General features: G+C 45.9%; 5 protein-coding genes across 5 annotated transcripts; 3 read left to right on the top strand and 2 right to left on the bottom strand.

Moving 5' to 3' along the window:
* Positions 1–1942: 1942 nt before the first annotated feature.
* Positions 1943–2622, bottom strand: HO173_008909 (uncharacterized protein; the record flags this gene model as incomplete). The annotated part of the gene is made up of 2 exons (XM_037310805.1): positions 1943–2434; positions 2590–2622. The coding sequence occupies 2 exons, from the start codon at positions 2620–2622 to the stop codon at positions 1943–1945; spliced, it is 525 nt and encodes a 174-aa protein (XP_037162369.1).
* A 2053-nt stretch (positions 2623–4675) lies between these two features.
* On the bottom strand, positions 4676–5818 carry HO173_008908 (uncharacterized protein; the record flags this gene model as incomplete). Its single annotated transcript, XM_037310804.1, has 1 exon — positions 4676–5818. The coding sequence occupies one exon, from the start codon at positions 5816–5818 to the stop codon at positions 4676–4678; it is 1143 nt and encodes a 380-aa protein (XP_037162368.1).
* Positions 5819–7944: 2126 nt separating this feature from the next.
* Positions 7945–8988, top strand: HO173_008907 (uncharacterized protein; the record flags this gene model as incomplete). Its single annotated transcript, XM_037310803.1, has 2 exons — positions 7945–8505; positions 8557–8988. 2 exons carry the CDS (start codon positions 7945–7947, stop codon positions 8986–8988), a joined length of 993 nt encoding a protein of 330 aa, XP_037162367.1.
* A 953-nt stretch (positions 8989–9941) lies between these two features.
* HO173_008906 (uncharacterized protein) lies at positions 9942–11505 on the top strand (the record flags this gene model as incomplete). Its single annotated transcript, XM_037310802.1, has 3 exons — positions 9942–10355; positions 10421–10503; positions 10563–11505. The coding sequence occupies 3 exons, from the start codon at positions 9942–9944 to the stop codon at positions 11503–11505; spliced, it is 1440 nt and encodes a 479-aa protein (XP_037162366.1).
* An 811-nt stretch (positions 11506–12316) lies between these two features.
* On the top strand, positions 12317–13558 carry HO173_008905 (uncharacterized protein; the record flags this gene model as incomplete). Its single annotated transcript, XM_037310801.1, has 2 exons — positions 12317–12716; positions 12771–13558. The coding sequence occupies 2 exons, from the start codon at positions 12317–12319 to the stop codon at positions 13556–13558; spliced, it is 1188 nt and encodes a 395-aa protein (XP_037162365.1).
* Between the last annotated feature and the right edge of the window lie 155 nt (positions 13559–13713).

The following is a 13713-nucleotide window of genomic DNA, read 5'->3' as shown; positions in this document are numbered from 1 at the left end:
GATTCGCTAGCCGTACGAATGGTCCAATGCCTTATTTATCCCTCGACCACTGTTTGCCGAGTCCGATTCGCTATGAAATCGAGTTACCCGTCTGGTGGGCTTACCCAGGGATACGATGTCTCATCCATTTAAGGCGTCTTGACAAAGCCCCTGCCAGCGCATTTCTTTGAATTCGTCCGCTAATTCGAATGGAGTGTGTCCGATTGCATTTCTCTTCGCCGGGTATACGAAGGAGCCTTATTATAATGTCAGGACCAGCATAGGTGCGATACCAGTATGGGTGAGGTAGATCAAGGATAATAAGGCTACCGAACTATGTATGTAGGAAGGAGGCATGATATAGTAGGAGATGCCTCCGCCAAGGCCCCTAGCCATAGGGCTGAGTGGTGTGTCAAGGGTACGCTCGTAACATACTAGCGCTTAAATTACTAGATAAAATAAGATTATAAAGAAGAAATCTAATATTATTACTATAAATCCGCTAGTAAGAATATAGAAGTAATTAAGAATTTAATAGAATTAAGTTATATAGATAAAGGCTATTAATAAAGAAATCTAGTTAATTAAAAAGAAAGTTTATACGATTATTAATACCTCTACTTTTACTTCTATTACTATATTAATTAGTATATTATTTAATAGATTAGATATCTTATTCTTATTAATATAAGATCTTTAATAATAGTAGTATAACTTATATTAATAATAGTAATTTCAGCAGTAGTAATATTAGAATTATTCGCTTTATTAGTCTATACTTTAATAATCTTAAATCTTTCTTTTATAGTAGTACGCGTATATTTAGACTCAACTTATTTAGCCTTACTTATTTAATTTAATTAAACTATTATCTCGTCTAGATATAGCTAATTAATCGTTCTTTAAAGCGTCTTAGCTATTTAATAATCTAATTTAAGTAGAGGGTAATATAGATAAACTGCGGAGGGCTTATTTTATTTAATAAATTTAGAGAAATCTTAATAAAGAAGCGACCTTTATAGAGGCTCTAGAAAAGATTAAAGCGAAATTTTATATATTAAAGTAAATATATTAATTATCGTCTTTTAAATAAAAAGAGATAGAGGTTCTAAGAGGAATAATTATACGATTAAGGGACGAGATAAAGAACTTTATAGAGGTATTATAACTTTATACTATTATCTCTATAGAGGTAGATTATCGATTATATACTTCTTTAAATGCTTTTATCGAAGTTATTTTATTAAAAAATAAGATTATAAATAGAAGTAGTAAAAAGATAAATAAGAAGAAGAATAAGAAGAAGGAGATTTAAATAGCTATATATCGAAATTTAGAAAATAAGATTTAATAATCGATTATTAGCGCCGGCCTCGTAAAAGCTATAAAAATATTAAATATTTAATATATTTAAATTAATTAATTATTATATAGTTTAAATTATTTAAATAGTATAAAATTATAAGTTAAATATACGCTATAAGTTAATAAAAAAATTAAGAGAATTAATAGTATTTTAATATAGTAATATTAATTAATTTTTTTTCTCGAACTACGCTAAGATAAAGCTTAAAACTCTATTTTTTAAATTTTCTCGCTACTCGAATAATAGCCCTTATCTTTCTTAAATAACTCTTCTTTCTTCTTCTTATAATCGTTTATCGATATATTAATATAGACGAAGTAGTTTTTAGTATAAATCTTTATATTATACGCCTATATAGCTAGCTTTAAGTATTATCTAAATAATATTGTCAGGAGACAATGTGACTATGTCATAATTTGATGTGTGGTGTAAAAGATGTTGATTATTCTATGTGCCGCAGGGCAGATATGTGCGGTGCCAAGCCACGCTAGGCCCAATTGGCTGGTGGCTCTGGAGGAGGCCTTGGCGTACCGTGACAACATGCCCACAAAGAATGAAAAAAGACACGTCCTCGTGGCTGCACTCTGGATAGCTACATTAAGCATGCGCCGTCCATATATCCATGCACCTATCCTTGCCTATAGCCTCCATATCCTTCGCGAATCGAATGAGCGAGCGGAGAGGCGAGAGGGGGGCGAGTTGAGAGGCGAGAAGAGAGGCGAGAAGCGAGGTAGAAAGTGGAGTACTGCTGAGGCGAGGGGAAGGATCTCCGCAATTCTGCATAGTGGCCTGGTGTGGGATTGTGGAGAGTGTGCCCGCTTGAATAGGGCTGCTGGTGCCCGTGCTCTTGTTCTTCTCCATAGTCTTCTCCGTAGATTTCTCCAAATTTGGCTGTTGCAATGGCCTATGCTTCCGTTCCTGCTCTTGCTGTGCCGGCTTTGGCATCATTGACTGCTTTTGCTGTGGCGGCAGTGGGCCAAAGTGCTTGTCGAGTGCCTTGTCGAGCACGTCTTCTATGAGCTTAGTAATGGAGCGGACTTGCTCTGCTGAGAAGCCAGGGATCGGCGCTGCTGTTGAGAGGCATAGCGACTGGCCTATTGAAAGGATCGCTTAGTGGACGGTGGGGTCGTGTAGCGACTCGTGGGACTGTGAGTACTGGTGTAGGAGCGTACTTGGTGTTGAGGTAGGTGGGGTCCTAGGGGAGGAGTAGGCAACTGGTGTGGGAGCGAAATAACTTAATAGACGCCTGTTGAATGATCTTCAGGTGTTGCTACCATGTTGTCAGGAGACAATGTGACTATGTCATGATTTGATGTGTGGTGTAAAAGATGTTGATTATTCTATGTGCCCGCAGGGCAGATATGTGCGGTGCCAAGCCACGCTAGGCCCAATTGGCTGGTGGCTCTGGAGGAGGCCTTGGCGTACCGTGACAAATATACTCTTTACTAGCTTAAAATATCTCTTTAATTAAATCTTAAAAATTAAAAAGAACTCTTTAATAAAATTAAAGTTCGATAAATAAAGAAGTAAATATAAGAGTATAATATCTTTATTTTTATATATATATCTAACGTTAGCGATATAATATATAAAGTAATTATTTATAATAATAACTAACTTTAGATTAGAAAATAGATTATATTAAGGGAAGACTTCGTTTCTAAGAAATTACTTAAAATAAATATTATTAATATTACTCTAATAAATATAATAGTAAAGAATTTTATCTAAATAGTATATCGGCAAGACGCTATAACGCTTAAAATATTTAACTAAGATTTAAATTATAAATCGAATTTCGAAGATTATATAGCCTCGCTTTCTTTATATTATATATTTATTAATAGCGCTCTTATTTAGAAAGATAAGTATATTATAAGTAAACTTACTAATCTTTAAAAAGTATTAATTATAATAGATTTATAAGCGTTTTAAGGTCTTATAATAAAGACTTTTTCTATTAATCTTTATAAAGTATAAAGTTTTTAAGATTATAAATACGCTTATAATAAGATCGAATTAATCGAAGAGTTTATATTATATCTCATCTAAATATAACTACGACTTACTCTCGATAAAAACTCTTAATTCGATTCTTACTACTTAAGATATCTTAAATAATCGCTCTTTTTTAATTATAGTAAGCGCTATATAAGTATTAAAGATAAAGATATTATCGATAATACGATATATAATACTCTTTTTAATATTTTTAATAAAAGTAATAGAGGCGATAGTAAATCTATTAACGATATAATATTAAATATAATTTTTATAGATATCGAATAATAAAGGAAACGATATTTTAAAGGTCTTCTATATATTAGTAGAAAGCTCGATAAAAGAAATATTAAGAATTCTATATTAGCGAGTAATTCTAGCCTTAATTTAACGATAGCGAGGTATAGAGAGAGTTATAAGAATAATAATGTGGTGGGCATATCTATAGTAGGATTTTGGGTGAGGGGGGTGCTAGCCTTAATGCTAATTTTCTAGTTTCCCAATGATTACGAAAATAGGGGTAGGTACTCAGCGAACCGCATGGCCAATGCTTTACCAAGCTTTGCGAGCGTCAGCGACACTCTTCATCAATGACAAGCGAGTCACACAGATCCGTAATTATTGATTGGAAAGGTACACGCATCCGCTCTCGTTCATGTCATACCCGTCGCATGATCTAGAGCTGGCGATGGTTGAAAGTGTTTTCAGGCTTGAACCGCATCAACTACTGGATTTGGATATCGAAACTGCATCGACTACCTGGTGTACTAGAATATTAAAAATCGAAACCGACTATCCACTATCAGTGTAAGATAATAGTGCAGCAGTTTTGATAATCTAAAAATCAAAAACTCGCCGGGTAAGACATACAGACAGGGTTCGTCTGCTACGAAGGAGAAGGCCCTTCTGCGCAAGGATTATCGGTGTGGGTAGGTAGATTGTCTACAGCTTATCGTGACCTAATGGTCGCCGGAGCTCTTGTTGAACTCTCCATCGCCCGACGACGATGTTGCTTCTCCAAATTCGACTCGGTTGCCTAGCTCAGATGCATCTTAAAAACAACAGCTGCTCACTGCCGGCGCTCAAGCGCACAATACTTTCTCGCCGCACTTGGAGTGGCTGCAGTCTTTCGCATGCCATCCCTACACGTGGCCTCCTTCAAGCCTTCGACTTTGTGCCTCAGCTTATTCCGACTCTCCGCCCTCGGACCCGGCGTCCTTCACGCCGTGCAGTCTTGTCTTTGCATTTGAGGCTCCACATGCACCTCGTATGCGCCGTCCTGATAGCCCTACGAATTCATCATCAGCCCATCCAGATATCTTAACCCCCTCATCCATCCTCCGCCTTAACGCGCCGTGTAGTCGGCGAGGGATCGTCCAGCGCGCGATAATACCCTTCCATCTCCCCCCTGGCCTTATCCCAGAGCGCCGCCAGATCTTTCAGGCCAAACTCCTCGATCCTGTGTTCGCCCTTCCACAGCTTCTCATGCACCGCGTGCACGCCGTGCTCGTAGTCTTGGAAATTGGGGCTGTTGATGACCCAATCGTACCGGATGCTCTTCCACGGCAGGGGCCCGTCGAGCCGGTGCGCCTCGATCAGCAGATTCTGCTCCGGCTGCGCAGGGTCGAAGCGACCTTCCTCGTGCAGCACCGACGTGTAGTAATCGTACATCTCCTGCGAAGGGGCCGCGAGGAGAAAGCCGGCATTCACCTGCTCGAGCTCGCCGTATTTCGCCATGGACCCATAGTACTTTTCCTCCGTTTCGGAGTCGTGTTCCCGACCACCGCCGTTCGTCATGCCTGCAAACATGTAGGTAGGTGGAAGCGGTATCTTGTCGCCCTCTCTCTTCTTATCCTGCAGCGGCGCGACCACTTCCGTGGCCGGATCCTGGAACACGCCATCGAGTCGGCGCACGGGCAAGACGTCCGCGTCGAGGAGGAGGATCTTCTCGTACTGCGTCTGCTGGAACACGCGCAGTTTCGTCATGACGTCGACCCAGAAGGGGTTGCCGATCGAGAACCAATCCGGCAACGGGACATCCTCAACGACGATCACCACGGCGCCGTCTTTTCGAAGTCGGGCACGTTTCCGCTCCGAGACGCCTTTCGTGGTCAGGACGACGAAGGGAATCGAGGTGTTGGAGCGAGTTTCCAGGTTGTGCATCAGCTGGTAGCCCATGACGCGCGTGGAGTAGAAATAGATGTCCTCGTTATCATCGTCGAACTCCTTGTGCTGCCAGTTGTCTGCCAGAAAAGCCACGAATGCAAAGGGAGACTGAGCGGCTTCATCTTCTTGTTTGGCCGGCGGATTCACTTTAGTAGCGTTTGCAAGTGGTGCTGTTTGCCGAGAGTCGGACAGCAAATCGGATGGTTGATATGACTTGGTGGCATGAAAATGAGCGAGTTTGGCAATGGTGGTGAGGGCTATGGCTGCCAAAAGAATGTACGAAACGAAACGGACGTTTACGGGCATCGTGAAGGGACAGGAAAAATAAATCGAGGTGATGGATTTGCCAGAAAGAAATCAATCCCCTCCCACGACCACAAACAACAGGTGTCTACCCCGGACGGTAAGCCAACGAACGAACATTTCGCTTCGCAAATTAAATTTCGGTTCAGAACTTGAAAACCTGAGACTAATGGCGCTGCCAGATAGTAAAGATAGCCCCATTAGGAATCGAACCTAAAACAAACTAAATCCCTTCCAACAATAATACGACCACAGCCAACAGGCGTCCACCCCGGACGGTGTGGGCACTGGACATGATTTCAGTTCGGAATGACTTTTTGCCGGTAACTCCCGTGGTCAAGTGGCAATTAGCACCACCCTGGTTCCAGGGCCAGCATTTGGAGGTTGAATTGGGGATATATCGCTTACTTGGCCCGGTTTCGAATCCGAAGCGTGAGTATTTGGGTTTTCAGTCGTATTTGTAAGACTGTGGACTTGGAGTGAGGAGATAGGGGGGTATAGCGTAGGTACAGAATAATAATTTTAGTTGGGGATGACTTTTTGCCGGTAACTCCCGTGGTCAAGTGGCAATTAGCACCACCCTGGTTCCAGGGCCAGCAGCGTCCACCCCGGACGGTAAGCCAGCCAACAAACATTTCGCTTCGCAAATCAATGCGTCGCATGTTCCCGGTTGAGAGCGTTATATTGAACCCTGAGACTAACGGCGCTGCCAGATAAACTAAAAACAGAACGAGAAGCAGCAGTGACAGTATCTGTCCGGGAAATGGGATTTCGGTGAGGGTAAGGACTAGGACTCGAGAAGCGTGCGACAGGCTTTGTGCAGCGAATCGACGAAGAGGAAGAAGACGGTGTAAAAGGAAGAATGAGATGTGTGAAAGTTTACAGGGGGGTTGTGAGTGAGGTCTTTTGAGAGAATAGCGGGGCGGCAGAGAATGACGTCTTCGCAGGCTGATGAACAAGTATTAATAGACTAGAATACAACAGTGATCTCTTGGAACGTTTCTTAGATTCTAAAGTACCATGGAAGAAGACGAAGGATCTTAAGGATCCAGCCAAGCAAGCTATACTACATATGGCTAGCAAAGAAGACCCCACAGGATGCCCCTTCCGACTACCTATACCACTGCAACGTAGTGCTACAACTAGTATAAGTCACTGTTTAGTGACGGACTACTAGTAATCACCTTTTGGTCTAATCGTAACGATGAGCAAAACCCGTCCCGCTTCTACTCCGACAGTCAATTAATATAGGTAGTAGTTGATCGCGTGGAAAAAACATAGAACAGGAATCTGTCATCCCAAGCATGCCGCTCCAAGTCCAAGTAATTATAGCGCGGATTGGCCCGGATGAAGATATACAGGCCGCCTCCTAGATCTCGTGTTTCACTATGGTAGATTCAATTTGCGGATATTCGCTTCAGAAATAAACCAGTATAAGTGATATTAGCGATATTTTCCTCGTGGAATTCTTTGATTGTCGCCAGAACCGAAGTACGAGCCAACTCGATCTCGGATGGTGATGACGCCTCTCTGGGCGTTTTATCGTTGACAAATGAAGAGCAGAGCGAGTTCGACTGTCAAGATACTTGTTTCGTTCAAAAATTACGATTCTACTGGCTAGTTGCAAATTTTTTCTCGCGTCCGGTCCAAGTTGCTTTGACTTCATAACCCGAATTCGGGTGCATCAACGAGAATCATTGCTTCCAACAATGAATCAAGGACGACACGATCCCGTAGTATCGAGGACAGACGAGGAGAAATGCGGGTGCGCTCTTTGAACGGACTTGTTGCTGCTCTGCTTCGGAAGACAATCAATCGGCCATGCATCGTGATCCGAAAAGACTCGACAAGACTAGACTTGAAGGACAATCGGCACAATCGACAGCTCTATATTCGGTGCTCGGGAAGTTGATTCCGCTCCAAGAGTTTGCCCAACATGGCTGTTGGTACTGGGACCTTGGTCTTGCGCAAGCTGCCTTGCTTGGAACTGTATTAACTGCCCGAGATCGGGTCCTAGAATTAGGCAGTCCGGCTCTGGTCGATCTAGGTAAGGAACTTACAAAAGGTAGTCTGCACTCTCAGCTCACAGAACACCGTTCTTTTCATCTTTTCTTTCTGTATCCCACACGATGTTTTCCAGGTCCGCTTTCTTCACGGGGCGTACTCCTCCAGTGCCTGAAGCCTTCCCAAAAAGTGCTACCGCTCGCGGAAAACAGAAGGACAAGAATGAATTGGAACAGAACCAATCTGCACCCCATTCGCCCTCCCCAGAGACATCAAGAGCTTCGAGGTCCTCAAGTCCTATCCAGCCCCAGTTGAGAGACTCGATTAACAAGAGCTCTTCCAGTTTCATCGGCAAGAACGCCAGCCCTGATCATCTAGATGTTCTAGCTGAGGCGGCCACGTCGAGCCGTGCGAAGGGCGCAGAGACTGAGGCTCGCGCGCGCGAACTGATTGAAAAGGAAGGTCTGAATCAGGCTGAGAGGATAAGCAGCATGGCTGCTGAGAAAAGACACTTCGTTGAGATGGTCCAAAAGCAAGCGGTCGAAGAGGCGACGGACCCCAACCACAAGAGTTTGTGTAAAAAAGTTGGAGAGATGGTAGGGCAGGACCTCGCAGAAGTTACAATTTACCCAATGCTTGATATCGAGCATAGTGATAAGGCGATGATTGCAAGAGTCAAGAATCTGGTATTATCCGTCTCTTCGTCTGACTGATAATTGCTGTGCTGACTGGGGTAGCTTGGTCCTAGTATTTCCGAAGATGACGTTGTGCTCGGGAAGCCATTTGTTGCTGAGCAGGAAGACAGTATGGCAATATTGGATGATGAATCGCTCTGCGGGATTCTCGTGACAACACAAAGTCTCCGCGGGGCAGTCAGAGTTGCTGACCTTGCCAATCTCAAGAAGCAAAGAGAGAAAGGTTTCGTCGGATATGGGGAGGTTAAGACCCACCCCAAAGAGCTGTGGGATTCTCTTGTTATGATCGTCAAACGCGGTCAAAATGCTGTTGTTGAGGGGAGCCCCACATTGCGGTTGTTCATGAGAGTGGCGCAGGGGACTGCCGAGGACGTTGCAATGCTTGCCGCTGAGGATGCCTGGCTTTTTAGAACGCCCGCGCATGTTGGGATGCCCCCTGCTGTATGGCATAATTATGATTTCACCAAAAAATGACATTGGGCTTCTCTTGGCTTTGGAAGACGGAGAACAGCGCCCCCGTACGGTCAGTGAGATGGCGCGGTCAACGACATAGGACATCAGACATCAGAGTCTGCTTGACGCAGTGCTAGAACAGAATTACAGAAGTCATGGCATACGAAACATGTTGCACTCACATCGTGAATCTCCTTGAACAACATAACAAAGAGCTCACCAATCTTGCCTCGCTTTGGTGAACAACTCATGGAAGTCCCCCTCCTTGACCTTCTCTGTCAGTCACGGGACTCGTGTTCAAGTGGCAAGTTGAGCATTGCCCCTTCTAAAAATCCGCATGCCAAAGTGCCCTGCAGTTAATGCAAAAACGAAAACCCCCATCTGCCGGAGGCAATATCTCTGGTAGGGTAGGCCTTTCAAAAATTTATGATTGATTCATAACATCGACCACGATAGCTGCGTCGGGCTCCAGATTTCGGGCCAAGAGGAATCGGAATCGATGAATACTAATGGATGCTCATCGACGCCAGGTCCAGCTTGACATTCTTTATATAAAGTCTACTTGGAACGATTAAAATTGATGGACTGTTCGATGATGAATTGCTGGAGTATGGTAGGCAATTTGAGGCCATTATTGAAACGTGCTCTCCCGTGCTGTATTAATGTTAAGCTGCGACCGGCTTCCGCGTCGGCGCTTATTTCCCCTGACAATCGACCTATTCTTAGCGGTAAGGTTTAGGCAGGTACTGCCGACTAGTGCCTGGGGGGAATTTTACTTAGTCGGTATTTGCCGGAGAGTTTCATACATGGAATTGACCTAATAGCGGCGCGAGACCACCCCCTGTCGCCCAGGGCTGACAGAATATGCTGGTCCTCCAGGTTCGCCGACGACGGCGCGCAGACACTCTTTCATCCTCTACTCCTTCTTTGCGAATATTCTCTCGTTCAGGATCGCGCTGCCGTCTCTGCCCCAGATGTTGGGTGCCGGTATGCTCGGCACGTCGCCGAAGCACTTGGCCGCCCTCATGTTCTGTGCAATACCAATCTTCTTCTTTTTCTTCTTCTTCCACACACCGACTTCCTGGGACTCATCTTCCACAGTTCCACCCTCCAAGCCATCGAATCCCTGGTCCTCAATCGCCCTAGCGATAGAAGATACCAAGGACTTGGCCGACCAACGTGACATCTTCGACAGCACCCTCGAAGGTGGCGCAAGAATACGTCAAGCGTGCATGTTATTCAGCAGTGAGGATACCGCCCATCAGATGGGAGCGAACGCGGTGTACGAGCGATCTGTGAGGACGCACCTCAAGCATGCGGAAAAGTGGGGATATCCGAGTCATATTTTGAGAGAAGACATAATTGGGCACGGCAAATGGGAGGTGCTGGTACGATCCCATACGAGATCCTCCATATAACATGGACGCTGGAAAACTGATGAGTGGTCTTGTAGGTGTTTGGAAAGCTACTCTACCTGCAATCAATTATCATAGCGGAATTGACAAAACCCATTGGCAAGCGGGCCGAATGGATTGTGTATGTAGAGGAGGCACATTTTTCAGTTGGCTTGAAGAAACGTTAACACGATGATGCAGATGGTTCGACGCTGACACCATCATTCTCAACGAGAACATTCCCTGGTCCATATTCCTGCCCCCACGAGAAGATTTCAATGACATCCACTTCCTTGGCAACAAAGATTGGCACAGCTTCAACTGCGGCCTCTTCATGATGCGTATCAACGAATGGAGCGTCAACTTCCTCATTCAAGCCACAGCACTTCCGCTCCTAAGGCCTGACGTACCTCTCGGAGTCCCCATACCTAACATGGAACAAGACGCAATGAGATGGGTGCTGGATCAGGAAGGCTACAAAGAACATGCAGTCTATCAGCCTCGACTGTGGTACAATACTTTCGCTCAGGGGCCGGATAAAGAACCGGAGACAAAAATGGGAGACATGTTGATCCATTTTCCTGGCGTCGAGCACAAATACCCACTGATGGGACATTGGCTGGATATCGTGGAGAACGAGCCAGAGAAGGTCAACATACCGCTTGCCAACTTGACACTACACAGCAACATCAAAGGCTTCTGGGCAAACCTAAGGACCGCAAAGCAGGCTTTGCACAACGCAACGGAGTATACGACGGCAGACATCGTCGTGCAGCAGGTCTTCAACAAGCATCCAGAGCTGGGTGACGAATTGAAAGAGACTTCTAAGAGACTCGAGCGCTTGGTCTACGAGGAACCATTTCAGCAAAAGGAATTGAAGGAAGCTACGCTCTTGGTTGATGCTGCGCTGAGCAGAGCGTCCAATGCCAAGGCGGAGGCCGAGAGACATGAGGCGCAACAGAAAGAGCAAGCGAAAGCCAAAGAGGAGAAGAAGAAGGAGGAAGAAGAGGAGGAAAAGAAGCAGCAGGAGGAGAAAGAGAAAAAGGAGCAGCAGGCAAAGCAGACAAAGCAGGCCAAAGAGCAGCAGCAAAAGGCTGGACAAGGAGACAAGCAGGCCGAGGACCAGCAGCAGGGATATCATTGAAAGAAGCAATCGAGGACGCCAAAGAATGAGCAGAGGGCAACGACCATCATCAGCAAGAGGGTAAACAGCTAGAATGTCGGCACTACCCATACAACAATGTGACCCCGAGAGCCTCGGCCCCTCCCATTTCAGCACTCGACGGCAGTGCCTGCGGTTCGGAAGGCTAACATGGTCCCTTGCATGCGCAGATGGCTACCATGGTCAGAAAACGTGGCAGTCCGCCAGTGATAGAGGAAGGATGCAGAATGGAGTCGATGAGTGTTACAGGTTCCTGTCACACTCAGTCTATCACAGACATTCGATGCTACTACGGCTTTTATTTTTGTTTGGATACGGGCATTCGTGTACACATACATCGGCGTTAAGCATTCGCCCATTGCATGGTGGACTTTCATCTACCCACCAGATTTGATACGAGTCGAAATACGACACGAATAGCCCTTGGTACTTTGATTTCCGCAACACTCTCGTGTGAAGTCTCGATCCTGGCGGCAGCGAAACCAACGCTCTCGGCGAAACGCTCGAGGCCCTTATTCTGTAGAAGTCGGAAAATAGCTGGGCGTTTCATTACGGTTTTCGCGGCTTTGCCGCTCATGGGGAATCCCAGCATCGTTGAAACTGTTGGACACCCCTCACCGCCCTACCGACTAATTTCAGGGGCCAACACGATACTTCCGACGCTCCTGGACATGGAAGCCGACATAGGCTACGGGCGCTCACAGCCCGTGGTCACTTCATTCCTGGCTGACGTTGTATGTGTAGAGCATACCATCCACCAGCATGTACTCCGAGGTTGCTGTCTCCACGCACCATGCTGTCGCCGGTATCCCAACTGACTTCGCACCGCATTCTCACTACCGGCGCCATTCTTGCAGTGATCTTCATCATACTTCTCACGCTCTATAATCCTCGAGATGCCACAGCAGCCTCAAATGGCTCGCTCGTACAACTTTCTGGTGACAAGCCCACATCCGATGCTACCATATCTACACCTGGGAACGAGCAAGAAACAGGAAAGATTACTGCGGACAATGGCTCTCCATCTGCAATAGCCGAGACCTCAGCAGTCAATGTCGCCATGTCCTCTGCTCCGGCAGTACCGAACGAGCCCAGAAGAGCGTTCGTTGCTTTCCTCGAGGCCCACACTGGCACGAACCGCGGCGACGAAGCACAAGGAATGACCACGGATGATGAGGACGATTATTTCGTGGGTGTGTCGCACCGACCGAACAACTTAATCTTCTTGAACCACTAACTTTAACCAGCCACGCGCGTTCTCGGCTATCAACTTATGCATCAGCCTGAGACTCGATCAAACACATCCATCCCATTCATCGTCGTCGCCTCCAGTGAAGTTTCCCAATCAAAGCGCGCAAGACTTGAAAAGGATGGTGCAAAAGTTGTGGTGGTGGACGGCATTAGCGATCCGGAATGGCTTGACACAAAACGACAATACCAGGGCATAATGACAAAACTGCGAGTCTTTCAGCAGACCGAATACGAGAAGATGCTATACATGGACGCAGACATGTTCATCACGCGGCGCCTGGACGCGATTTTTGAGGACGAAGGCACAAGAATTCAGCGACCGAAGAAGGAAGTGGACAACAAGAAAGAGGCAGCGCCGCTGCCCTCTTCCTTCATGTTAGCAGGGCAAGCCCAGCAAACCGACCGTGTGCACAAATACCCGCCCGACCCTTCGCTCGAATGGATGTGCTCCGGTTTCATGGTCTTCAAGCCTTCGCAGGAAATCTTTGAATACTACACCTCTATCATGGAACGAGAGAACTCTTTCGACCCTAACTTCCCGGATCAGAATTTGCTGAATTATGCACATCGGTGGGACGGGCCTATGCCGTGGACGAATGTGTATTACAAGTGGACCTCGACGTATCCGTCGATCAAGGAGTATGCGATGGGCGCTGCGGCGTTGCATGAAAAGTATTGGATGGACTACAATAGGGTTGAGGCGGAGGGGCAGAACATCATTGGGGATATGTGGTTGAAGGTGCATAGCGACATGGAGGCCTTCTACAGAGATAACAATGGGTGAAGATTGGGAAGCGAAGTAGTTCACGGTGCGTGAGAGGATGAAGGGGCTTTATGCCCTTCAGGGCCTTACCTACACCCAGTCGGCGGCGGCACTTCCCCGAAATTGGCTGCTAGCCGTGCAGTTCAATACCCTATCCCTTTGGGATCAGACTCAAG

This window comes from Letharia columbiana, assembly GCF_014066305.1.
Source record: "Letharia columbiana isolate WasteWater2 chromosome Unknown Sc0000035_s1, whole genome shotgun sequence".
Classification (NCBI taxonomy): Eukaryota; Fungi; Ascomycota; class Lecanoromycetes; order Lecanorales; family Parmeliaceae; genus Letharia; species Letharia columbiana.
This window is presented reverse-complemented; position numbering and strand designations above follow the sequence as displayed.